The following is a 24993-nucleotide window of genomic DNA, read 5'->3' as shown; positions in this document are numbered from 1 at the left end:
AGATGGCTTTTAGAGCTCTTGGCTACTTTCCCATTTGCTATCAAACCTGGAAAGTTGTCCACTATTTCTCTGAGTGGTAATACGTCCAGAACATTCAGTGAGCAAAGAGTCAAATGTGAAAGAGAAATAAATGACTATGCTATACAAAACAGGAATCACTGCTCTGGGATATGCTTGCCCTGTGTGATGATTTCAGAAGACGTTTTCTACATTTGAAATAATTTAACAGGTATAGCCAGTTAAATAAAACTACCATAAAATCACATGAGCCTAGTGTCCTTTCAGAGGATGGGCTTTCTACTGCATAGATCTATTAAGGCTTTCCACTTCTGTCAGTTTTTGTCATTTCTATAGGTACAAATGGCATTTCTGGGTGGGAAAATTCTTCACTGTGAAGGACTGTCCTGCATAGTACAGGATGCTTAGCATTCCTGGCCTCCAGGCATGAAATGCCAGTAGCAACCCCACCTTAACCAATCATTGTGATGGACCAAAACTCTCCCAGAACAATTTTAAATGCTCCCAGGGAATGGCTCCAACTCTGATTAACCACATAAAATGTATTCCTATAAATCATCTTATTATTAATTTTTAAAATCTCTTGAGGTTCTATATTCTTTTTTTTTGTCTTTTTTCTTTCATTTTTTGTGGAGAACGGGGTCTCGCTATATTGCCCAGGCAGGTCTCAAACTCCTGGGCGCAAGCTATCCTCCCACCTCTGCGTCCTGAAGAGTTGGGATTACAGTCATGAGCCACTGTGCCTGGCTATAATCTTTTTTGAAGTTTTAATTTTAAAAATTTTTTTTAATTTTAATTTTTGTGTGGGTACATAGTAGGGTACGTGAGATGTTTTGATACAGGCATACAATGAGGAATAACTACTTCACAGAGAGCGGGGCGTCCATCCTCTCAAGCATTTATCTTTTGTGTTACAAACAATCCAATTACACTCTCAGTTATTTTAAAATGTACAATTAAGAATATTCTCTTTTTTTTTTGAGACAGAGTCTCAAAAAAGAGGCTCCTTCTGGGTTCAAGCAATTCTCAGCCTCAGCCTCAGCCTTCTCAGTAGCTGGGATTACAGGTGTGTGCTATCACGCCTGGCTAATTTTTGTATTTTTGGTAGAGGAGGGGTTTCACCACATTGGCCAGGGTGATCTCGAACTCCTGACCTCAAGTGATCCACCCACTGTGGGCTCCCAAAGCGCTGGGATTACAGGCGTGAGCCACCACACCCAGCCAAGAATATTCTTTATAGCATCCTCATGTGTAGTGGTTTTTTTCTCTTTCTTGGTCAAAATTGCCAGAAATCTTTAAAAAAATACAAATTCATTTTAATGATCCTTTTGGTTTCTTTACTTCATTACTTCTGCCTTTCTTCCTTTCACTAAGGTGTAACATATATAACATAAAGTATGTGCAATATACTATCTGCTTTTATCTCAAGAATTCCCCAACGATCTCTTATTAGTTACTCTCTTCTTCTTTCTTTTGGTTAAATTTTAATCTTTCTTGTTGTTTAACAAATGAATTTAAGAATATAAACTCTCCTCTGAGTACTACTTTTGCCAAATATAATAGGTATTTACACAAAGTGTTTCCACTAACACTACTTTCTATGTAGAAAAATAGAAAAAAATAGGCAACTCAGAGACTAAACATATAACACTGATCAATAAGGTAAGTTGCTCAATTTCAATAACAGATAACACCTTTTTCTGCTTACCCTGGAGAAAAGGATTAAAGACTGATAATTCACCATTTTGGTGAAGGTATGGGGAAGAGCATACTTCTCTTCAGTATTAGGGGAGGGCAATTTAGCTTCACCAATTACATCTAGACATGCACATACACTCTGACCTGCTAATTCTACTTTCTGCCAATCTTTTTTAGAGACATACTTTTATAAGTATTTAAGAACATGTGTACAGAATGTTTGCAGACGCATAATTTATAATGGAAATCTTGGAGAAAACTTCAGCACCCATGAACTGGAGAAGGAAAAAAATCAGTTATAGGATATTTAGCTAGATTTTAAGAATCAAGATAAAATTGTATCGTGTTCTCTAAACAAGGCAAATACAAAATGCAAGTTCACAAAAAGTTTGTAAAATATAATTCCATGTAGCTTAAATACAAACAAATAATTTTACATAGTCACTTTTATATAAAGATAACAAATGGCCTGAATCATATATATCATACTTCCTTGCTTTTTTAACTCTGTGGTTAGGTTAGGACGGTATTATTTTGCTATTAAAAGCTAGTTACTTAAAAAAATTTTTTTTTTTTTTGCAGAGATGGGGTCTCACTATGTTGCCAGGCTGGTCTTGAACTCCTGGCTTCAAGCGAGCCTACTGCCTTGGCCTCCCACAGTACTGAGATTACAGGTGTGAGCCACTGAGCCTGGCTTGCCACACTTTCAAATGATGGTCACCTCTAGCAACTGTGAGTAACAGGGAGGTAAGAAGAACCTTAGCATTTTATCTATAATCATTTCTGTATCGCTTGAAATGGTTTCCTTTCTCAGTGAGCATATACTAAGATAATATAAAAAAGTAATTTTTAAAAATTTTATTTTGGGGATGGGGGTATTGCTATGTTGTCCTGGCTGGTCTCAAACTCCTGGGCTCAAGTGATCCGCCTACCTTGGCCTCCCAAAGTGCTAGGATTACAGGTGTGAGCCACCACACCCAGCCTAAAAATGTAATTTAAAAAAATTTCCCATCCTACCCCTAACATATTGCAGTTTGTTGAATTATACTAAGGAGGGATTAAAAACTCTGGTAGTTAACATGGCCTTTTGAAAATTGATCAATTAACTCATAAAAGCTGCATAAGACAATGACATTAAAGGAAATGCAGAAAAGATTCAGTAATATTAACCTACAACATGTCTGCTCATGTGCCTCACTTATACCAGCCTTAACAGGCATTCCTTCTAGACTAGCTTTTCCTGCCAGGCTGCCAGGATAGGCAAGGCTTCTGAGAAGCTAGCAGAGCCCAATTTCATATTCAATGTCTCAGCTATTTGGTCTGAAAGCTCTTTGAGTGATCTAAGCAGCAAACTATGAGGCAGGCACATCCCACAGCCTGTGGTTCAATTAAAACTGCTTCTATACCACCCACTCTCAACACTTAGCCCAATATTGCAGAGTTGGAAGAAACCAAAGCATAGGAGGACCAGATGAGTAGACAGTCCTCCTTGGCAGTTCCCTCCTTAACCTGACAATCTCTTGATATGGGGATACAAAATCCCTGTCAAACACGCTTGGTAGCCAAGGACACCAGCCTCACTTATGAAGTTAGTCTGACTTTCCATTTTTCTTTCTTCCAAAGGTTGAGACAATTATCTTGCAGTGGTTCCTGATGAAACCTTTGAAAGAAAGAAAGAATTGGAATCTCCCTCCTCCATGACGCTAAAAATGATCCCTTCACTAAGAACCATTTTGAAACAGCATTAAATTAATTGCTTGTTTTTTAAGGTCTAATTTTTTAAAAAGTATAATTTATTATCAAATGACTAGAGAGGGCATTGGTGTTCTACTTCACCTATTCTAAATTTTTAGTTAAAAATCTACTAAATTGGCCAGGTGCAGTGGCTCACGCCTGTAATCCTAGCACTTTGGGAGGCTGAGGTGGGCTGATCACCTGAGATCAGGAGTTCAAGCCCAGCCTGGCCAACATGGTGAAACTCTGTCTCTACTAAAATACAAAAATTAGCTGGTCATGATGGCAGGTGGCTGTAATCCCAGCTACTTGGGAGGCTGGGACCAGAGGGAGGCTTGAACCTGAGAGAGGGTGGTTGCAGTAAGCCAAGATCCTGCCACTGTACTCCAGCCTGAGCAACAGAGCAAGACTCTCTCTCAAAAAAGAAAGAAAGAAAAAAAAAAAAAAAATTGGCCGGGCATGGTGGCTCATGCCTGTAATCCTAGCACTTTGGGAGGCCAAGGTGGGTGGATTGCCTGAGGTCAGGAGTTCAAGACCAGCCTGGCCATCATGGTGCAACCCCATCTTAAAAAAAAATATATATATATATCTACCAGTATGATTAGAAGACTCAATACAGTTATAAATTCTTCACAATCAATATAGATTCAATATAATCCCAATCAAAACCCCAGTAAGATTTTTCACAGACATCAACAAGCTGTATACACTGACTAATGACCGGGTGGGGGACAGGGAAGAAATCAATAAGCCGATTCTAAATGGGAAAGACGATGGAATTAGAATATCTAAAACAATTCTGAAAAAAGTAACAAAGCTGCAAAGACAATTCAATATAGAAAGGAAGGTCTTGGATATCCATTTGTAAGAGAATTAAATTTGATCCATACCTCACACCATATATAAAAATTAACTCATAATTGATCATAGACCTAAATGTAATACCTAAAGCTATAAAATTTCTAGCAAATAAACAGAAAAGATTGGTGACCTTATGCATTTTTTTAAAAAAGGATAAACTGAACTAAAAATTAAGAATCACTACTCTTCAAAAGACACTGTTAAGGGAACAAAAATACAAGTCACAGGTCACAAGAAAATCACATATCTAATGAAGAATTTGTATCCAAAATATATAATGAATTTACAACTCAATAATAAGAAAACAATCTAATTTTTTTAATGGGTAGAAGATTTGAATAGACATTTAATTAGATATTAAGGATGGCGACTAATCACACTGATTGATGTTCAACATCATTAAATATTAGTAAAGTGCAAATTAAATCCATAACAAACTAACACTGCATGTCTATAAGAATGCTAGGGATGCTATGTATAGCAAGTAGATGTATATCACTCTCATATACTTCTGATGGGAATGCAAAATCGTAAAATCACTCTGGAAAATAGTTTGGCAGGTTCTTAAAAAGTTAAACACATTATATATTTAATGTAAAGTTAAACATATATTGCTGGGATACTCAGCAATCCCATTCATAGGTACATATCTAAGTGAAATGAAAACTTCTGTTCACACAAAAACCTGTAAGTAAATGTTTAAAGTGCTTTTATTTGTAATTGCCAAAAACTGTAAATGACCCAAATATCCCTTAACTAGGGAAGGGATAAACTGAGGTATATCCAAACAATGTGAAAATAGCAATGAAAAGGAACAAATTAATTGATATATGCAACTACATGGATGAATTTCAAGCGTATTAGCTAAGTGAAAGTGGCCAGACTCAAAACACTACATTCTATGATTCCATTTATATGACATTCTGGAACAGGGACAGACATCAGAGCAGTGGTTGTCAGAAATAAGGGAAGGGAGAGGCGCTGACCACAAAGGAACACAGGAAAATTTTTGGGGTGAAACTGTTCTATATTTTTATTGTGATGGCAGTTATAAAACTATGTTTGTCAAAATTCACAGAACTATACACAAACAAGGATAAATTTTACTGTATCTAAATTATAACTATTTAAAAAAGTTCCAAATGGAAACCATAAAATACAAAACAAAAAAACTACTATAAAAATGACCACAATGCCTGCATGCAAGAGAAAACCTTTTAAACAGGACCATTAAAAATACAGTCTACACTGTCATACACATATGCACACATTCTCTTTGCCACCCTCTACTCATGGACAGATCTAGCAAAGAAAGGGCATTTTGAAGGAAACCATCTCATCTTCTGTTCTTACCTGAATCATGGCATGTCTTAGGGTTGAGAGAAGGCATGCATACCTGATGAAGGCCCTAATACCTGCAAGCTGTAGAGGGCTGGGAAAGGTCATAAGAGTTCCTTCAAACTGCAGTGGGAACTGCATTGCCCATTCTCGTTCTTCTTTAGAACAGGAGTTAACACAAATTCTCCACTGGCGCACACTCACCTCTGTCGTGACCGCACTTACACAGACGGGCTGGATCTCAGTACTGCAGCACTCACTCCCTTACAGAGTAAACTGAATTTTGCAGAGGCAATGAAAGTAGGCCAAGGCGACAGAGCACTCTAGTTACAGGGTGGCAGCCAATCACGGGCCCCTTCCCAGGAGTGTCTCACTCTGAGGTCAGTACTCAAAAGCAGAGTCTGTGCCGTCAGCCAGAACCCAAAGGGACCGACTTGTTGAACTTGTTTTTCCACAGCATTAACTTGAGGGTTTATGATTTGAGACCCCAGATCAATCTCTGCCATGGTGCTCGTGGTCTTTTCTCCCATAGTTAGCACCTAGTCTGACCCAATCTTTTCCTTGCTTCGCATGCTGAAGGTGGCAGCCAACTCCAACCCAGAGCATGTAGGTCAGGTATTGGAAATGAAAAGCCATAAAGTACCCCCCATCCCAGGCCATCGTGAAACTCAACTGCCACAACCCAAGGAATATCAAAGCTACAACATCTTCCCCTTCCACTCAGGATCACAAACTTTAAAAATCCCTTCGGAGGGAGATCTGCCAGGAGTTGTGGGGAACGTACCTTTTGTTTTTCCATCTACCGACACCACTTTCTTTGTCTCTGCTGTTAACAACAGTTCATAAGGGTGTTCGTCTTCTTCCAGGGCTGCACCCCCCTGAATCCTAGGTCTCATGGACAGAGCCTAAGAGAGAGAAACATCCAGTGTATCTTGTACATGTGGCTAATACCAAGACAGGCAGTGTTAAACAAATTTGAGATTATTGGCTCTTTTTTTATCTAAAAGAAAAAAGGGTGGAAAAGAGAAGGTGAATAATTCAAGTGTCACATAGAATCACAACTGTATTTCTGGATATATACCTGCACCTGTAATCCGAATGGCCTTTGATTAGAATATACCCCTCTCTGAGGATCACTTGAGCCCGGAAGTCTGAGGCTGCAGTGAGTCAGGATTGTGCCACTGAACTCCAGCCTGGGTGACAGAACAAGATCCTGTCTCTAAGGGAAAAAACAAAAAAAACTGCCCTTTCTTTGATTTTAGTCTTCAAAAAAGGCTAACTAAAATCTAAGATCCTTCCTTTCTTGTGTCTCCCATGCCTACAGTGTTCTGCATGAACCCTTTTCTGAGGATAATACTTGCCAAGCAGCTCTTAGCCATGCTCCATCGTGAAGGCGGGCATCTTTCTCCATGTTTCTTTTCTAGTATGCATATACACTATCCAAAGATTGGAATCCTTCCCACCTCCTCAAGAGGGAACCAAAATGACTTCCAACTGACCCTCAACACTGGACATTTACTAGAAACAACCTTGTCTGTAAGTCCAACTCTGTTTTTTAAGAGCCTTTCTTCAGAGGTCCTGAGGGTTATAGGGAAGGATATCCCCAAAACTGGATTCCTATAACCTTTATCATAATACAATTTTAAGTTACTTCTACCAATCTCTGCTCTGAAGAGTCAAGTGGCTACAAAGTTTGAATTTCAGTGGGGGGAAAAAGCAGCTGTCTACTGAGAAATTCCTAATCCAGGCAGTCAAGTGTCTCTGATGAAATAATGGAACCAGAGCTGGCTCCTATACCTGGCAATTGTAAGGCTTTGGCCAGGTGAGGGCCTGATGGCCACAGCTAGTCTTGGTACCAGAGTCACCACGCTTTTCCTTAAACCAAGCTGGAAACACCACAATTAGTGCTATAGCCACTCTAGGAGAGAGAATGGAAATCCCTGCTTTAGAGGATAATTCTGACCCAGCTGTCCTAAGAATCCACTGTGTTTCACAGGCAAAATAAGAAGAAAAACAAGAATAAGCTAGTATTAAGACAATCTTACTTATTAGAACACCAAACCAGGGCTCAAGATCTCTCCTTGATCAGTCTGGCTAGGACACGTAATGTATTATGAACAAGGGGGTGGGAGTGGGGGGAATTCCCAATTCCATCTAACAAATAATGCTACCCTATAAATATGATTCCTTGGCACACACAGAAACTTCTTTCCATACTGACATGTCCCTCAGCTCACTGGAAATGCATCAGGTTCGTGATTCATTGGGTTTTTGCTTCTCAAGGCATAGCTCATTGTGTTATGGGCCTAATGAGACAACAAGGACTCTAGCAGCCTCAGACTAAATGAGAAACTGTAGCTCCTGTTTGTTAACAAGGCTGCCACTCTAAAGGCAGAAGGGCAGTCTTCTCCCAAAATTCTGCTAAGCACAGCAGGAACCCCCACTTACAGCAAGCTACCTGGAAGCTAAAAGCTACTTCATTACAAGGAGCCATTTGCTCATATTACTTATTCCCTGCCTCTTCATAGGAACACAATTAAGGGAACAAAGAGGGACCATTAAGCAGTTCACCCTTGTCAACTTAATACCACTGGCATTACAGACAGGAATTTGTGTTCTGCAGGTTTACACACCTACAGCTATCACTTATGCAGAGCCCTGGAAATCTGATTCAGTGACTGCTCTGCACACAGGAAGAGCTCCATATGGCCTCGGCATGCTTCACTCAGAGGCAGGTAATTGACAGCCTGGATGCCCAGCCTATAATATCCTTTCTTCTTGTGCAGGAGAGGGCTGATGACTTCCATGTGGAAAATCAGGCCCACTGGACCTGCATTCACTCTGTGCCTACTTCTGGTGCAGGACAAATGGAAGCAGAGAACCATGAAATGCCAGAGGTGGAAGGGATCCTAACCATCACAGCAACAGCTAGAGAGCACCTGGTTCTGCTCTTTCATTTGTCGATGACAAGCCTGGTTCCAAAGGTCCGGGGACTTGTCCAAGGTTATACAGAAAGCTCACAACAGAGCCACGGCCATAAAAGTCAATTCCCCTGCTTCTGGACCAGATTGGCCTCATTTTCTTCTGGCTTTCATTTTTTCCTCCATCCAATTGCTCATACCCAGACAACAAGTCTAGAGTGATCTTTTCTTCTTGGTGCTGGCTCCGACCAGCTATGGGATTAAAAATCTCACAATAAAGCAATAAACCACTTTTCTTTGAGCCTTCCTAGCTCCCACTCTAGCAGTTCTGTGTCATAGTCAATATAGCAATAACTGATTTTCAACAGAAAGGATTCTGCTCTTTACTAAATTACTCCTTAATCTTTTTTCCCTACTTTCGTCCAAGGCCTGGCAATAAATCAAAGCTGAAATATATATACATACATACATATATATATATATATATTTTTTTTTTCCTGTTATGTGGAAAGTAACATTTCTGCTGCACAGAAAAGCTATGAGCAGTCACCACCTATGAGCAATGGAATGTCCAGTTGGAGTGTGGGAGCTTTCTGGGAAGATATACTCCAGCAGCTGCAACTTCCATGAATATTTAGCACTTCTGAGCACAGAGAAGACTACAGCCAGTCCTGATGCCGCTGGAGCCCCTTCTGAGGGGGAAAAACATCTACACAGCATGTGTATGTGCGTGGGTGTATGTGTCTAATGCTTTTAAGCCAGCTGCATGTTCAGGTCATCAACCTGATAAGCACTCCTAGAGCTAGGTATACTCTGGCTTCCCCTAAAGGCTTCTGTGAGTCATCCGACAATGACCAGGCTTAGGAATAGGAATACAAATACTGGGGCAAATTGCTTGCCAAAGACAAAGCCTACGTTTGATGAAGTCAGTGTCTCTTGAGATATGACAGCGTCTAGGTTATTAAAGCTTTAACAGTAAAAGAAAAGATGGAGAAAAGCCACAGAGTCCAAAAAAATATACGCATTAGTACACTTTGAAGAAGATTTAACCATTCACACTACAGCATATGAACAAAATCTGCCTGGATCATATGCAGGCCATATCACCTCTATATCATGTACCTATAATCACCAGGGAGTTAGCATTAGCAAATTCGGTGTTTCGCCATCTTCCAAAAGCTGACTATGCTGGCCCAACTGATCCAGAATTCCAGGCTATTCAGAAGCAAGTTCTAGAAAATACACCTCAAACTCTCCCACCTAGGAGAGTAATATGGAGATCTCCCCCTTCTCTCTCCCAGCCACCACTTCTTGACACTGTGTTATTGCCACACTGTATGCTTTAGAAAGTCTTGGGAGAGTAGAAAGTTCTGAGTATAATCCAGTGTTTCTTTAAGAGCCTTGCCCAAGCATTATGGATTTAAACTCAAGTCTTTGTTAAGGAGGGGCAGAAGGCATTTATAGAAACCCAGCCCCAAATGAATATGCTCCTTATTCTTAGGCTTTTCCTTGTTAAAAAAATAAAAGTGGGGGGTAATGAGGCAAACTTCTATTTATATAAAAATACAGAAGGGCTGGGCGCGGTGGCTCACGCCTGTAATCCTGGCACTTTGAGACGCCGAGGCGGGTGGATCCCCTGAGGTTAGGAGTTCAAATCCAGCCTGACCAACATGGAGAAACCCTGTCTCTACTAAAAATACAAAAATTAGCTGGGCGTTGTGGCCCATGCATGTAATCCCAGCTATTTGGGAGGCTGAGGCAGGAGAATAGCTTGAACCCAGGAGGAGGAGGTTGTGGTGAGCCGAGATCATGCCATTGCACTCCAGCCTGGGCAACAGGGGTGAAACAGTGTCTCAAAAAAAAAAATATGGAAGGATTTATTGCATGCACTTGGATCTACTAGAAATGTATTATTATCCAGAGGTGATAATAAGAGGCTGCAAATCTAGAAACCCTTAGATGAGACATTATAAGAATTTTGTAATTAAAGGAAAGAATTAACCACAGAATTTGTACCTAGCATAGAAATCTTCCCCTATCTCCAACACTGACTTTTACATTTTTAAAAGGGCTTCCTTGTATTTATAAATTTTGTTAAGCTAAAGTCATCCTTCTGGTTCCATGCTTATACTGAATAAAAGAAACTGTCATGGTCCATGGCAATATTGTAAAAAAATAATTAACTCTAACTTCTAGGGACAAAGTGATGAGAGTAATTAACTGTTTTATATTAGCTGATTTTTAAATTACAGAATAGGGCACTGAATAAGCTACAAAATGAGTATTAAAATCATATATTTTCAATAAATATTCCATAAATATATTCTCCTAATGGCAGAAAGTGTTAGCAGAGCATTTTAAAGATAAAAGATTAAAGAAAACATAATTTTTTCACACTTCTAAGTGATTGTGTTATTTGCCTCATGATAACATTTCCTTTTCAAAAGGGTAGACTATTCTTTTCAAATAAACTTCTTTGATCTTCCAGCCCCTGCCATCCCACGTAATTCCTGTCTTTTCTAATTGAGTCTTCATGACTCAATTCATGTTTGTCCTGGTGTAGTCTTCATGTGAAATGAACAGGAAAAAATACAAGAAACAGGAATAAGATGTTTGGGGCAGAAGCACTAAAGCTTGCTAATCAGGCACAGTCTAGGGAACAGTGATTAAAGGGAAGCTCTACATCTTGTATTAAAAGACAAGAGGCTTAACAGCAAGAAATGAGACTGTTTAGCTGACTGGAGCCAGGAGAAAATGTACGCTTTACTTTCTGTGTGGTATGGTAGATCAATAATGGGCCTGTCTGTGAGAGCTATATTAAAATTCTTTGTGAGTTTGAAAGGTCTTCTTCCAGATTACCGGTACACATAATACAGATTTATAATTCGAAGAGCTGATGAGAAAGCAAAGTCTTTTAAAGCACACATTGATGCACTTTTCAACAAACTCAAATTTCAGCGATGGGAATAAACCCGCAACCCTCTACCTCAGAAGCTGTCAAGGGAAAATACTTCTTATCTATGCGGTCTTCTTCCTCTTCATCGGGTGGTGGCTTTGCTGGAGGCGGTGGACGTTCCCTCTGGAGAAGAGAAAAAAAATAAACATTTTGCTATCTTTTTTTCAAACATCTGATTTTTTGGTTTGTCCTCATCTTAGCCCTTGGAAATGAAAAAGAATAATGCACGGAACTCCCTTGAGAGACTAAAGTCAAGGTTTAGTCTCTGAACAGATGGAGAACTCTGTGCACACATACACAATTCAATTAGCGTACTCTACGGTTTTTGATGTCTGTAGCAGAGATCATAAACACCTCTTTCATATCCTAGACCACAGTGAGAAATGCCAGTACTGAAAACACATAACTGCCTTGTTAAAAAATGTCCTTCATAATATTGATACATGAAACTTTACCTTAGGAAAATCAGTGGCACTGGATCAAAAGAAATCAACCTGTGAAATTCATTCTAACGAATCCAGGTTACTGAGGAAGTAATGAGGAAAGTAATCAAGGACAGAAACATTAATTCCTGTTGAAACTTCAACACCCTGATACTGGCTATTCCCATTTATTAGCGAAATGCTGAAACTGTTCTCTTATCCTCAGTTGCCTCCTTCAATATCAAGTATTATATAAAACTCTATTTCATCTAAACCCATTTTTAAAAGGAAAAGAAGCTTTTTCTTTAAGGGCCATATAGTGAATATATTAGGCTTTGCAGTCAACTCTGCCATTATAAAGAAAAAGTAGCCACAGATGATATGTAAATGAACGAGTGTGGCTGTGCTCCAATAAAACTTTGTTGACAAAAACACACACTTGCGGACTATAGTTTGCCAACCCCTGCTCTAGAATAAGAAAGTCACTGAGGAGGTGACACAGGATAAGTTAGACCATGGGTAAACAATTTCAGGAATACACAGGATGATCCTGATGAAGGAAAGCTGAATGCTGAAGAGATATTTGCCATTGGACCTGCAGGGCCACTGCTTATATTCCAAAGCCCTGCTCATGCTTGAGAATCAGTGTTCCTACTAAAGGGAGTGGGGCACCCAAACAAGAGCTGTTCTGCAGGCTTATTCCCTGGCTTGTAGGTTTGTTCACTATGTCGTTAAAACAGGAGTATTTCAGAAAGCCAGAGCAGAGAATGCTGACTTACGCAAGAGCCCAAGAAAAATCTACATGGAAAGATGTTTCTCATGCTTCAGGAGCTACCAGCATTAGCATGTTGGCATCCATAATCTTTCTCTTAAATCAGGCTTCACTGCTCAGTGTTCTGTCTTGATAAGTCGGTCATTCCCACAGACCCTGGAACCAGATGGTTGCCCAATGGCAACAACTTCAAAACAAGTTTGTGTGTTCAAGCCAAACAAAACTATTTATATCCAATTTCCCACTAAGTCCCACTTTCCCCACCCGTCTTTGCTCCAGAAGTGCAGGAACCTGGTCCCAGTGCCACCTTTTAAGGAAGGGAACAGCAACCTTGGGACACCAAGTAGCTGAGGGGAAAAAAAACGAAACACAACAACAAAGAGAACTCATCCTAAAGCCTTCCTAAGGCCAAGAAAAGCCTAGAACGAACAATATGGAAGCCTTCTGCAGAAGAAGCAACCACCAGGGACACTGGAAGGAAAGAGAAATACCTGCGAATCTCTTTAGTTCTAAGGTGAAAACTTTGGAGCAGGGCCTAGAAATAACAGCGACAATTTACGCATACCATCCATTGTGTTTACCAAGATGTAAACAGGCCCTTTGCCATAGTTAATTATCAAGGGCCAGGGAGACGGCACAGCCACAACATACACAAGTAAAATTGTCAAAGCATCCACCCGTTTCTGCTCAGGAGCACAGAAGAGAGAGCAGGAGGGAACAAAGAGACCAGTGTAAATCAATCACAGGAACTCATTCTCAGCTTTTTTCAGTAACCCTGAGCTGCATCTTGCAAAGGCTCCGGCGCCCCCTAATGGGCACCACCTGTAAGTACCAATTAAAGCACCACCTTCCTCTAAAGCTGGATTTGCTTAATTCAGTTGTGCCTAAAAGCAAAAGAAGTGAACAAACTGTCTATAGAAGCGCTATATTGGTGGTGCTCAGCACATGCACTTGGCTTTCACCACTCACAAGTTTTGTCACAGTCCTTGATAACATCAACTCTGGAGGACTACCACTAGACTGCGGGCCTTTTCAAGATCCACAATAAAATGCTGTTTCGGGGCATAGCAGGGCAGGGTAAGGAGCCAAACAAAAAAGAACACTCCAAGAATCATGAAGCCATTCCCATGGCACACCTACAAAAAACAAGAGTTACCTGGCAGCCAAAGGATCATCAATGTGGTCACAAGCCAGATTCAGACCAAAAGGGAAGGGCTAGCACCTCCAACAGAAAAAAATAACATAGGCCTGAAAATATGTCTCTAGGTGAGGTTAGCACAAGAATCGTGTTACAGCAATGGCCAGTTTAGCTAATGGGCAATGCTCAAAACCCAAGGAGGGTCAGTGGGACCAACGATTCAGGCCTACACTGCCAGCATAACCATAGGGGAGAAGCCAGGGGTAAGCTGTCTTGAGAACAATGTACAAGACTAGAAGTAAAAGCAGGTACAGACTGTCCGGCCTGTGATGGTACAATGTTTCAACCTTATCATTGTGAGAAAGCAATAAGCATTCAGTAGAATCTGTACTTCCGGTACTCACACAACCATTCTGTTTTTCACTTTCAGTGCAGTATTCAATAAATTACATGAGCTATTCAACACTTGATTATAAAACAGCCTATGTGTTAGATGATTGTGCCCAATTGCAGGCTCATATAAGTATTCTGAGCACATTTAATGTAGGCTGGGCTAAGCTATGGGATTTGGTAGGTTAGGTGTATTACCTGTGTTTTTGACTTAATGAGATTTTCAACTTACAATGGCTTTATCAGGATATAATCCCATCATAAGTCAAGGAGCATCTATACTAGAGAAAGAAACAGAAACACGGGAAGGTAGACCTTCAGAAGGAAAAATTCAGACTTGTTCTCATTCTATTATCTTTTTTTGAGACAGAGTCTTGCTCTGTTGCCCAGGCTGGAGTGCATTGGTGCAATATCAGCTCACTGCAACCTCTGCTTCCCAGGTTCAAGCGATTCTCCTGCCTCAGCCTCCCAAGTAGCTGAGACTACAGGTGTCTGCCACCACACTCGGCTAATATATATATATATATTTTTGGATTTTTAGTAGAAATGGGGTTTCCCCATATTGGCCAGGCTGGTCTCAAACTCCTGACCTTGTGATCTGCCCGCCTCAGCCTCCCAAAGTGCTGGGATTACAGGTGTAGCCACCATGCCCGGCCACTATTATCTTAATGGCAGGAGGCATTATAATTAGATAAAATAGGAATGCCACATATTAATAAATATAATGTTAAGCCCTGCTACAACCCTGTTGAATCCAGAACCTGCCCCAATCTAAATGGAGAATCCTTTCTGAGGGCAAGTGAATGGTGAGTATGTACTCAGGACAGACAGGAGCTCATTTCAGTGAGCTTTTTTCAGTGTATGTTTCTGCTTTTCAGAGAGAAAATAGACAACATATAGCAAAGATTCCAAAGACAGAAGCAACACTAAGACTAAATAGAAATAAAATGCTTTAACTTGCTCTAAGGCCCATGAAGTCACGTAAAGATGCGAGCTGGTTATAGTGAAATTGGAAAAAGAGAAACTCAACCTCAGTGTGGTCTGTATGGTTTTAGCACACTCAGCAAGAGAGACCCAGCAGAGCCCCGTGATGAAAAGCAGAAGTAGGCTCCAGGCCTCAGAAACATGAGCTGGCACCAGGGATCACACTTCCCTTCCCTGTGCCCCAGCACCTCACAGGCCAGCCAGCCAGCACAGCCCCTAGGAGGTGTACGCCCCGGGCCACATACAGGCCTCACTCCAGCAGGTTTCACTCCTGTCGCCTCAGCCTCCTTGTTCACGGAGTCTCGGTCAGATGATCGCCCACTGGCCATGCTGTCCAACGAATGGCAGGAGACAGCATTGTACAGGGCTTCGTAGGGTCCCTCTTCTTCAGCGTTTGCGTCAAAATCGATAATCAGTTCAGTCACTGCTTTCTCCACGTCACCTGAGAGGAGGTTGGAGGGCAAGAGAGTCACTAAAGGGGAGCAGAATCTCAGGTTCCAACCACTGCAGCAACCCAAAGCCTCTTAGTCACCTGCGGTCACAAACACTAACCCAGAGCAAGAAAATGATTACTTTGTTCCATGGACAAGAATACATACAGTTTCAGCTGTTCTTCATACTCTGAGATCTAAATAGGTTTTTCTCTAATTCAGTATGAAAAACCACTGACATCTATAAAGACCTTTATAAAGTCCCAAAATACCGTAATAACATAAACTTAACCCATAAAATATAGCAAAGTGTAACTGAAAAACTTAGTTACCCCTATATTCCTTAATAAGAGCCTCCACATGCTCAAGCAAAATAGAGGATGGCAAAGACTTTCTGAGCTAGAGGTCTGTGCAGGTGTTAGCCTGGCCTGTTAGACAACTATCAACCTCAAAACACCTGCAATCCGAATGTATGACTCTGCAAAGTTACCAACTGTTAGAGGCCAGGCAACTCTGGGTTGCCTGTAAATAATCAAAACTATAGGTCAGGTGTGGTGGCTCACACCTGTAATCCCAGCACTTTGGGAGGCCTAGGTGGGTGGATCATGAGGTCAGGGGTTTGAGACCAGTCTGGTCAACATAGTGAAACTCCATCTCTACTAAAAATACAAAAAATCAGCCAGATGTGGTAGTGTGCACCTGTAATCTCAGCTACTCGGGAGGCTGAGGCAGGAGAGTCACATGAACCCAGGAGGCGGAGGCTGCAGTGAGCCAAGATCACACCATTGCACTCCAGCCTGGGCGACAGTCCGAGACTCTGTCTCAAAAAAAAAAACTAAACTATAAATGTAAAATCCTTGAGAGGTTAGCGAACTACTAATCCCATTACTAGCAGATTATCAGGTCAAGAAAAAAAGTGCATGTGGGAGGGAGACAAGGACTCCACAGTACAGAGAGCTGGGTACCCTTTAGCCCTTATCTCTCTGCACCTGTCTGGGAAATCCCTTTCCCTTTTGCATTTTTAGCTTTTTCTAGCCTTCTTTATTGTGATCTATATTTGGGGAAAGGTGTCAGTCTTTATTCTATCTTTGTATTCATCACATCAAGGACCCAGAAAGCTGCTAAATATATCTGAAAAGGTGGATCCTGACTACTGACAGATAGGCTGGGCTCCCCAAGCTCCCATTCAGGCCACATTTGTTGGCCAAATGATATATTATCCAAATTTACCATGTATCCACCAACAACCAGATGATACTCATTAAATATTTATTACTGGTCAACTATGCACAAGGCACTACATTGTGTGTTAGAAAAAGAATGTTTCACTGAGATTTGAATTCATCTTGAAATGATCCTCGCTATTACACATCCCAGAATAGATCTCACAGAGCCAACTGGAAAAGTGGCGGCTAAAACAAAATAGAAGAGGCCCACAATCCAATGCATAAACGATGTCCAGTAAAACTTCATATAGCAGTTGGCCCAAAATGAACTGAATATAAACTTATTAAGTATTCACAACCCCCCAAAATTATTAAATTAATGTTTTTCTATTCTGCCCACAAATGTTCAACTGTTTCCAAGCTGAACACCCCTTTACTGATAGGGGAGAGTTACCTTACCCTGAGACTTCTGCGATATGGAGTCCATACTGGAGATGAGAGGTGGCTGGGGTGGGGGGGTTTTATCTACTTCTTTTGTACTTCTTCTTCCTGTCATGTGATCTACATGGAAAGATTAAAAAAAAAAAAAAAAAAAAAAAAAGCTGCACCAAATACAAATGCTTTGGTTTCATTCGTGTGTCCCTTAGTCACCCAGACAGGGAGAGAGGACGATACCTTCAATTAATGCTGCTATCTGCTGGCTCTTTTGAGAAGGCAGTTCCCGAACAGTGTCTAGGGCAGTCAGTCCACGGTTATCTTTTATGTTGACGTCAATTCCTAGAAAGGCACACCAGGTGGACCAGGGGAGTGAGCATTTTCAAGTCAGCCTCCAAAAAGGTCAAATTTTAGGACATCTAAGGCTCCCAGCAGCGTGACCAACATTTTTCATCCAAAGCCATTTAATCCAGCTATTCAAGAACAGTTTACACACTTGTGATCAACCAGTGGAAATACACATACATTGAGTTCAAACATAGCCAGCAAAAATCCCCCTAGGGGACTAGGGAGAAACAATCCCAACCCTAGCATGCTGTGTAGACAAGAGCGCTGCCGACCTCTCACCTGCAGCCAGCAGGATTTGCACCACATCGGTCTTGCCAAACAAAGCAGCCTCATGCAAAGCACTGCCCATCTCCGTCTGGAAAGCAAACGAGAGCGCAGAGCGGCATGTCATCAGAACAGTTTGGTGCGGCTTCACGTGACAAACGGGACACAGACAAGAAGGGACACAAAATAAAACAAACCACACAAAGCCCTCTGTCATTATCTTTCCAACCTTTCTTATGTGGATTCCAAAATCACGACTGTGGCCCATACATCAAGGCCATGTCTTTGACATAGGCAGGCCACGTGTGAATAACTGAACAGTTACTCTTAGAGCCATCTACTGGTGAAAGGCGTCAGAATTCTACCTTCCTGGGTGGAAGGAGTAATGAGAAGGAAAGTACAAGAGAAACACCCTCACTTCAAATGTGGTTTGGTCAACACAAAGGCTAAGGAATCATTCAGCTCAATGGGAAAGGCTAACAAAGAAAGGAAATGTGGCATAACTTGCTGGCAATGTCAGCTGATGAGACTTTGGAGGCGCTAAATGATGGCAGTGGGAACACATGGATAGGAAGATAATGAAATTTTTCTGGTTTTGAGAGACAGTCCACAAGCACATCTTTTCAGAGTTTAATGACTACAGATTGCCCCCTGAAAAGAAACAAAAAAAATAGACTCACTTGAGGAGTTCATTTGTTTTTAAAGTTTCATGTTAAAATGATTCAACAAATGGAAGCATCTGAAACATGATGTGAAACGTGCTAAATAAAGAGCACAGCCCAGCAGCATGGTACTAGTGCCTTCTGCAAAATGACTGAGTCCCCTGAGATTGGAGGAGCCCCCACCCACCCTGCTACCTGGTAGTTGCTGTCCATGCCGGCATCGAGGAGGACCTGGACCACAGCTTTGTGGCCATTCCTTGCTGCCAAGTGCAGAGGGGTGTGCTTCTTAGTGTTGCAGCTCAGGAGGTTGGGGTGTGCATTAAGGAGCATTTTCACCACCTCCAGTCGCCCGTACAGTGCTGCCAGGTCCAAAGGGGTCTCGAATTTGTTGTTGCGCATGGTGGGGTCCGTCAGCTCCTCTAAGAGCACCTTCACCACCTCTGTGTGGCCATACTGCGCTGCACAATGCAGGGCTGTCTCGTTGTCATTGTTCTAAAGGGTTAACAAGCAGATCACATCAGAAAGCTGACTGGCAGCTGGGCACCTGACTGGGACAATCACATGTAAAACCACTGAAATTTAAATGAGAAAAATAGCAGCAATACTTGGGGACTAATAAAAGTCAGAATCCAGGCATCTTCCTGAACAAACAAGCCTGGCTGCTCTAATCAGCGACACCTTCCCCCAGTGACTGTGAGAGGGGGGAAGTCATCTCTTATACACTGGCAATCCCCTGTGTGCCATGAAGGAAGTGTCTCCAAGTTGTAAGGACAGTGAACAACGGAATGTGGCAGGCATTTGGTGGAAGCCCTGGCAGAATGAATACCGATAATATCACTGCTATTGTTTCAGTTTAAACTTCAATTGGTTTTAGAATTTATATGTAATCAACCCTATGGTTCTGATTCTGGATTTGTCAACCATCCATTGCCTTACACATAAGCTTTTTAATAAAAGTTTGTCATCTGTGTAGCTTCTTGCATGCAAATCAATCAGCCAACAGTAAAAGTAACAGAGCAGACTAAAAATCGCTCAAGGTATCAGCCAAAAGCCATTTCCAGGGAAAGGAAGCACTCGGGCTCAGTCACAGAGAAATAGGGGACCCTGCCGCTGCACTGCGCCTACTCCAGGAGCCTGCACCAATCAACGCATGCAGTATCTACTTCATTAAAATGGCAGCCAGCACAGGAAGGTGTTTCTTATGTAAGGAAGAGGTAAACGCTGCCATGTTTTGTGTGAGAGGTGCAAAATATTCAAACGTAATATTGCTATCAATTCAAGCTCGCAACCCACAGTCCTCTAAGGCCAATTTTGTTTCAAACTAAAGACAGAATTTGAGATAAAATGGGAGAATTTTGTGCTTTATCAACCATGAGAAGCAAAATGTTAGTCATTCCAGTTATGCTCTTTTACTACTGACTGTATAACTGGAGCAGAAATAAAGTAATTCTCATGACCTCTCCTTTTTGAGAAGCACTAATGAAAATAATTCTCCCACAAGATTACTAAATTTATCCAGGAGGCTTCTGCTACTTTTGGAAAAGAAAACTTAAGAGGGGGTTTGTCAGTCAAGTCAATATTGTGCACCTTTCAGTGGCCAAAAGGTCAAAATTAAATGTTTCTGCAATTGCTTTAATTCTACTAATAACATTAAAAGTAATGGATTAGGAGTTACCCAAACATGCATGCAATTCCATCTGCTTTTGATCTGGCATTTGACTGCATCATTTTTTCCAACTCTACCAAGTGTACCAGAAAGATCCACAGCTGCTGGGAGCAAGTCCCCAAAAGGTGAGAAAAATGTTTAAATGAAATAAGGACAGAAAAAGTAGTAACAGGACACATGCAAAGATGAATGCACACAAATAAACAGAGGATGCAGAGGAAGCTGCAATGAGCTCCAACACAACTTAAGGAGAGCAGATGCCAGGAAGGTGCAGACAGCCTTCACTGGCCAGAGGATGCAGCCAGCCTTCCAGCCACGGCCTCCTATGATATGACTGGGCCCCAAGCAGCAAGTTCCATGTAACCTCAAAGTCTGGAGGAAGGGGAAATGCTGGGCAGAAAGCAAGTCCTTGAGGTCTTCCCTGTCCCAAACAAACCTTTTAGGATGCCCATTTTGAAGGCCTATTTCCTATTAAGCTATGGTATGAGTTTCCTAAGCAAACTTAGAGCTGTCTCTTCAGTTTCTCTCTTTTTTTAACTCAACATTTCTCTGGTTGGCTATCACTTTCTCTTGATGAACCAACACCTACAATAACAAAAACTCACAGGATCTTTCTGTAGAGTAATTCTGGGGCAGAGTGGTGACCCAAAGAAGCTTAAAAGGATTCTCTGGGTTGTACATCTCAAGATGAGTGTGATAGAAAGAGCCAAGAAAGTCCCCTTATTCTTATTAAAACTCCAGTCCAGAAAAACTATTCTGAAGCAAATACTACTGTCTCATTTATATCCAAGTTGTCTCCCAGCAACCAGAATAAATTGTCCTTGATTTTATAAAAAGTATGTATTAGGGCTGAAGAACTGTAAAAGTCTAAACCATCCAGCAAAGGAAAAAAAACGAAAAACTTTTCTCTATTTCTTTTTTGGCAGAATGCAAGCAGTTCTCACAAAGACCTGCTAAAGGCAAGGTCATAATCACTACTGGCAAATTTCCTGCCTCATGTTAAAAATGGTCTAACGACATCTCTGCAGAAAGTTACACCCATAGTCGCAGTATAGGGAGCACGTTACTTAGGTTTCAGTCACGCCAGACATGGTCTGGTAACTATAATACCCAAGTTTATTATTCCTATGGTGACCACATCCATCACTGACACAGGCCATCACAATAAACTCTGATTGCCGTAGGCTTTATGAGCCTGACAACTATCAGGGCAGGAACTATCAGTGATTCTCAAACTGGCTTTACTTTGGAGCTTAAAAATAACTAGTAGGAGGTCCAACCTCAGATTTGCCAAAGTAGCACTTCAGAGAGGAAGGCCCAGCAAACTCTTATTAAGTGCTGGTTAATGGACTCACAAGAAAAGGAGGGATTCGAAGCAGCAGCATAGACTTCTGATCATCTGGAATGTTTCCCTGCCACACCGTCCAAATTGCACTACAGGTGCTCACAATACTTCCAGAGTTCCCAGAATTCTATTACCATGAATCTGGGCTGAGAAAGGAGAGTAAGAGGAAATAGCCCAAGTTTCCCCCAAGGTTTTTGCACAAATTCTCCATTCCTGCCCATCTTAAGACCCACTTCCATTTTTTCCTTACTATGGTCAGGACTTCTAAGAAAAAGGCATCCTGATAAATAACTCATACATCTGAAGACTCCATTCAATGTATAGATCCATTATACGTATGTATATATATGCATAAACTACAAGCAGCAGAAAATCGTAAAGAAACTTTTTCCTGGCTGGCTGCAGTGGCCCACGCCTGTAATCCCAGCACTTTGGGAGACCAAGGCGGGTGGGTCACCTGAGGTCAGGAGTTCAAGATCAGCCTAGCCAACATGGCAAAATCCCATTTCTACTAAAAATACAAAAATTTGCCAGGCATGGTGGTACATGTCTGTAATCCCAGCTACTTGGGAAGTTGAGGCAGGAGAATTGCTTGAACCTGAAAGGCAGAGGTTCCAGTGAGCTGAGATACCGCCACTGCACTCCAGCTTGGGCGAGAGAGCAAGATTCCATCACAAACAAACAAACAAACAAACAAACAAAAATCTTTTTCCTGGCCTTCCTCCTCTTGGAACTATTTCAGGACATCACCTCCTAGTCTCTTAGTGCTCACAGCCCAACTGCACGCTTATCCCTTGTTGGCAGATGGTGAAATTAGGGACAGCTAGCCTACAGCTATCTGCAGCATGAAAGTATAGGCCCTAGAAAAACATACCATAATTGGAAAGAAAGGAAAAACTAGGTCTGAGATTGAGATGACACAAGAAAAATGAAAGCAAATTCATCATGTGGAAGAAGAGTTAGATTTACTCTGTACTGCTCTGGAAAGCAGAACTCTGATCCAAAAAAGGAAGGTTTAGGAAGATAGATACCAGCCAAACTTAAGAAACCAAAACTCAATGGAATCCAAAAACAGGCTGCCAAATAGTAATGAGTTCTGTTTGTTATTACGGAAAACAAGAAAATACTTAAAATAAAGGGTAGCGGGTCCACCTTTCAAGTGACAGAGGGAAAGATTCCTCCTCTACATGGAAAGTTGGCCTAAACTGGTGGTTCTCAAACCAGCTTTATTTTAGAATCACATGGGAACTAAAAAACAAAAACAAAAACAAAAACAAAAAAACTAGTAGTAGGTCCAACCCTAGATTTGCAGGCACCAACTTAAGCAATCAATCGTAATCATCAAGAATGAGACAAATCAACGTCATGTGCCTCGTTGATGCAAGGCACTAAAATGTATATAATACCACTTCCGTGGCATTATGGTTTGTATGCCTAAAATGTATACCCAGAATCTAATCCTGAGGAAACAACAGGCCAAGATAAACTGAAAGACAGTATACAAAACAACTGGCCTGTGCTCTTAAAAACCATCAATGCCATGAAAGACTAAGGAAGGCCGAGGAACTGTTCCATATTATTAACACGTGTGATCCTGGACTGGATTCTCAATCATAAATTGCTCTTAAAGGGCATTTTTGAGGCAACTGGTAAAATTTGAACATGGATTCTATATTAGATAACAGTATCGTATCAATATTGAATTTTCTAAATGTGATAAATGTATTGTGGCTTTGTAAGTGAATGTCCTTCTTCTTAGGAGATTTAGGTCAAAGAACTAACTAATACCAAAATGGAAGTGTTCAGGATCAAAGGGTCATAATCTCCATGACTTAATATCAAATGTTTCATCAGTGACAATTATTGTGTGTGTGTGTGTGTGTAGTGCGTATATACACACTACACACACACACGTCTGTAATCCCAGCTACTTGGGAAGTTGAGGCAGGAGAATTGCTTGAACCTGGAAGGCAGAGGTTCCAGTGAGCTGAGATAGCACCACTGCACTCCAGCTTGGGCGAGAGAGCAAGACTCCGTCTCAAAAAAACAAACAAACAAAAATCTTTTTCCTGGCCTTCCTCCTCTTGGAACTATTTCAGGATATCACCTCCTAGTCTCCTGGTGCTCACAGCCCAACTGCACACTTATCCCTTGTTGGCAGATGCTGAAGTTAGGGACACCTGGCCTACAGCTATCTGCAGCATGAAAGTATAGGCCCTAGAAAAACATACCATAATTGGAATATTTATATTCACACAGAAAGAGAAAAAGCAAATGTAGCAAAATGTTAACAACTGGAGTATCAAGAAGAGTACACTATAGTTCATGGCATTATTCTTACAACTTTAAGTTAGAAGTTTTTTTAAATAAAAAGTTTCTTGGAAGCTTACTAGGTGATTCGAATGCAACCAGAAAGGTTGCTCAAATCTGGAGACAACTGTTCTAGATAAAATTTCAAGGCTCTTTCAGTTCTAAGACTGTGAAATAATTTTAAATGTACCAAAAAAATAGATCTGCCCTAATATTAATTTGTTACTCATTTTATGATACTCAGACTAAGTAAGAATTGTTAAGAGGGGAAAAAGAAGCGATTTTCATGGTTTTGCCTTAGCTAAGGATAATTTACATTTGGCTGGTTTACACTGACTTGTTGAAAAAGGAAAGGCCCCAAATGCTGAAGAAGAGGAAGCCTCCTAAAAACTACTTCTGCTCCCAAAAAAAGCCATCTGAGACGTCTTAATTTGTACAGGTGCCTGACAAGACTTCGCATTTAAAAATACTTTAACAAAACAAGTCCTAGACATAAGCCAGATCCATAAAAATCCGCTGAGTCAGGATAAAACCTAGGGAGGTCAGTTTTTTTTTTTTTTTGGAGACAGAATTTTCTCTGTTGGCCATGCTGGAGTGCAGTGGCATGAACTCGGCTCACTGCAGCCTCTGCCTCTTGGGTTTAACTGATTCTCCTGCCTCAGCCTCCAGAGTACCTGGGATTTTGTGTTTTTAGTAGACGCGGGGTTTCACCATGTCGGCTAGGCTGGTCTTGAACTCCTGACCTCGAGTAATCCATTCACCTCAGCCTCCTAAAGTGCTGGGATTACAGGCGTGAGCCACCGCTCCAGGCCAAGGGAGGTTACATTTGAATCAGCTCAAGAAGAGTTTACATTCTCAGCACAAGCCAAACAGCTTTATCTCTCTGTCTGTCTTTCTCTTATTATTATCATATTTTTGAGACAGGGTCTCACTTGGTTGGCCAGGTAACTGTGATCACTGCTCACTGCAGCCTCCTTGACCTCCTGGGCTCAAGCAATCCTCCTGCCTCAGCCTCCCGAGAATTTGGGACTACAGGCATATGCCACCACATCTGGCTAATTTTTTATGTTTTCTAGAGATGGGGTCTCATTATGTTGCCCAGGCTGGTCCCAAATTCCTGGGCTCAATCAATCT

At 41.3% G+C, this 24993-nt stretch overlaps 1 protein-coding gene across 6 annotated transcripts in view; it reads right to left on the bottom strand.

The window, feature by feature from the left end:
• Positions 1 to 24993, bottom strand: part of ANKS1A (ankyrin repeat and sterile alpha motif domain containing 1A) — a 190574-nt gene that overhangs the window by 80839 nt on the left and 84742 nt on the right. For all 6 annotated transcript variants that reach the window (XM_032253473.1, XM_032253476.1, XM_032253471.1 and 3 more), the window contains 7 exons: positions 18734 to 19030; positions 17892 to 17967; positions 17505 to 17606; positions 17289 to 17390; positions 15478 to 15674; positions 11557 to 11649; positions 6434 to 6554 (listed from right to left, as the gene is read on the bottom strand). In XM_032253473.1, the coding sequence (XP_032109364.1) occupies positions 6434 to 6554; positions 11557 to 11649; positions 15478 to 15674; positions 17289 to 17390; positions 17505 to 17606; positions 17892 to 17967; positions 18734 to 19030 (988 nt within the window). The remainder of the gene's footprint in view (positions 1 to 6433; positions 6555 to 11556; positions 11650 to 15477; positions 15675 to 17288; positions 17391 to 17504; positions 17607 to 17891; positions 17968 to 18733; positions 19031 to 24993) is intronic.

This window comes from Sapajus apella, unplaced genomic scaffold (assembly GCF_009761245.1).
Source record: "Sapajus apella isolate SASKATOON/1434 unplaced genomic scaffold, GSC_monkey_1.0 scaffold83, whole genome shotgun sequence".
In the NCBI taxonomy this organism is placed as follows: domain Eukaryota; kingdom Metazoa; phylum Chordata; class Mammalia; order Primates; family Cebidae; genus Sapajus; species Sapajus apella.
This window is presented reverse-complemented; position numbering and strand designations above follow the sequence as displayed.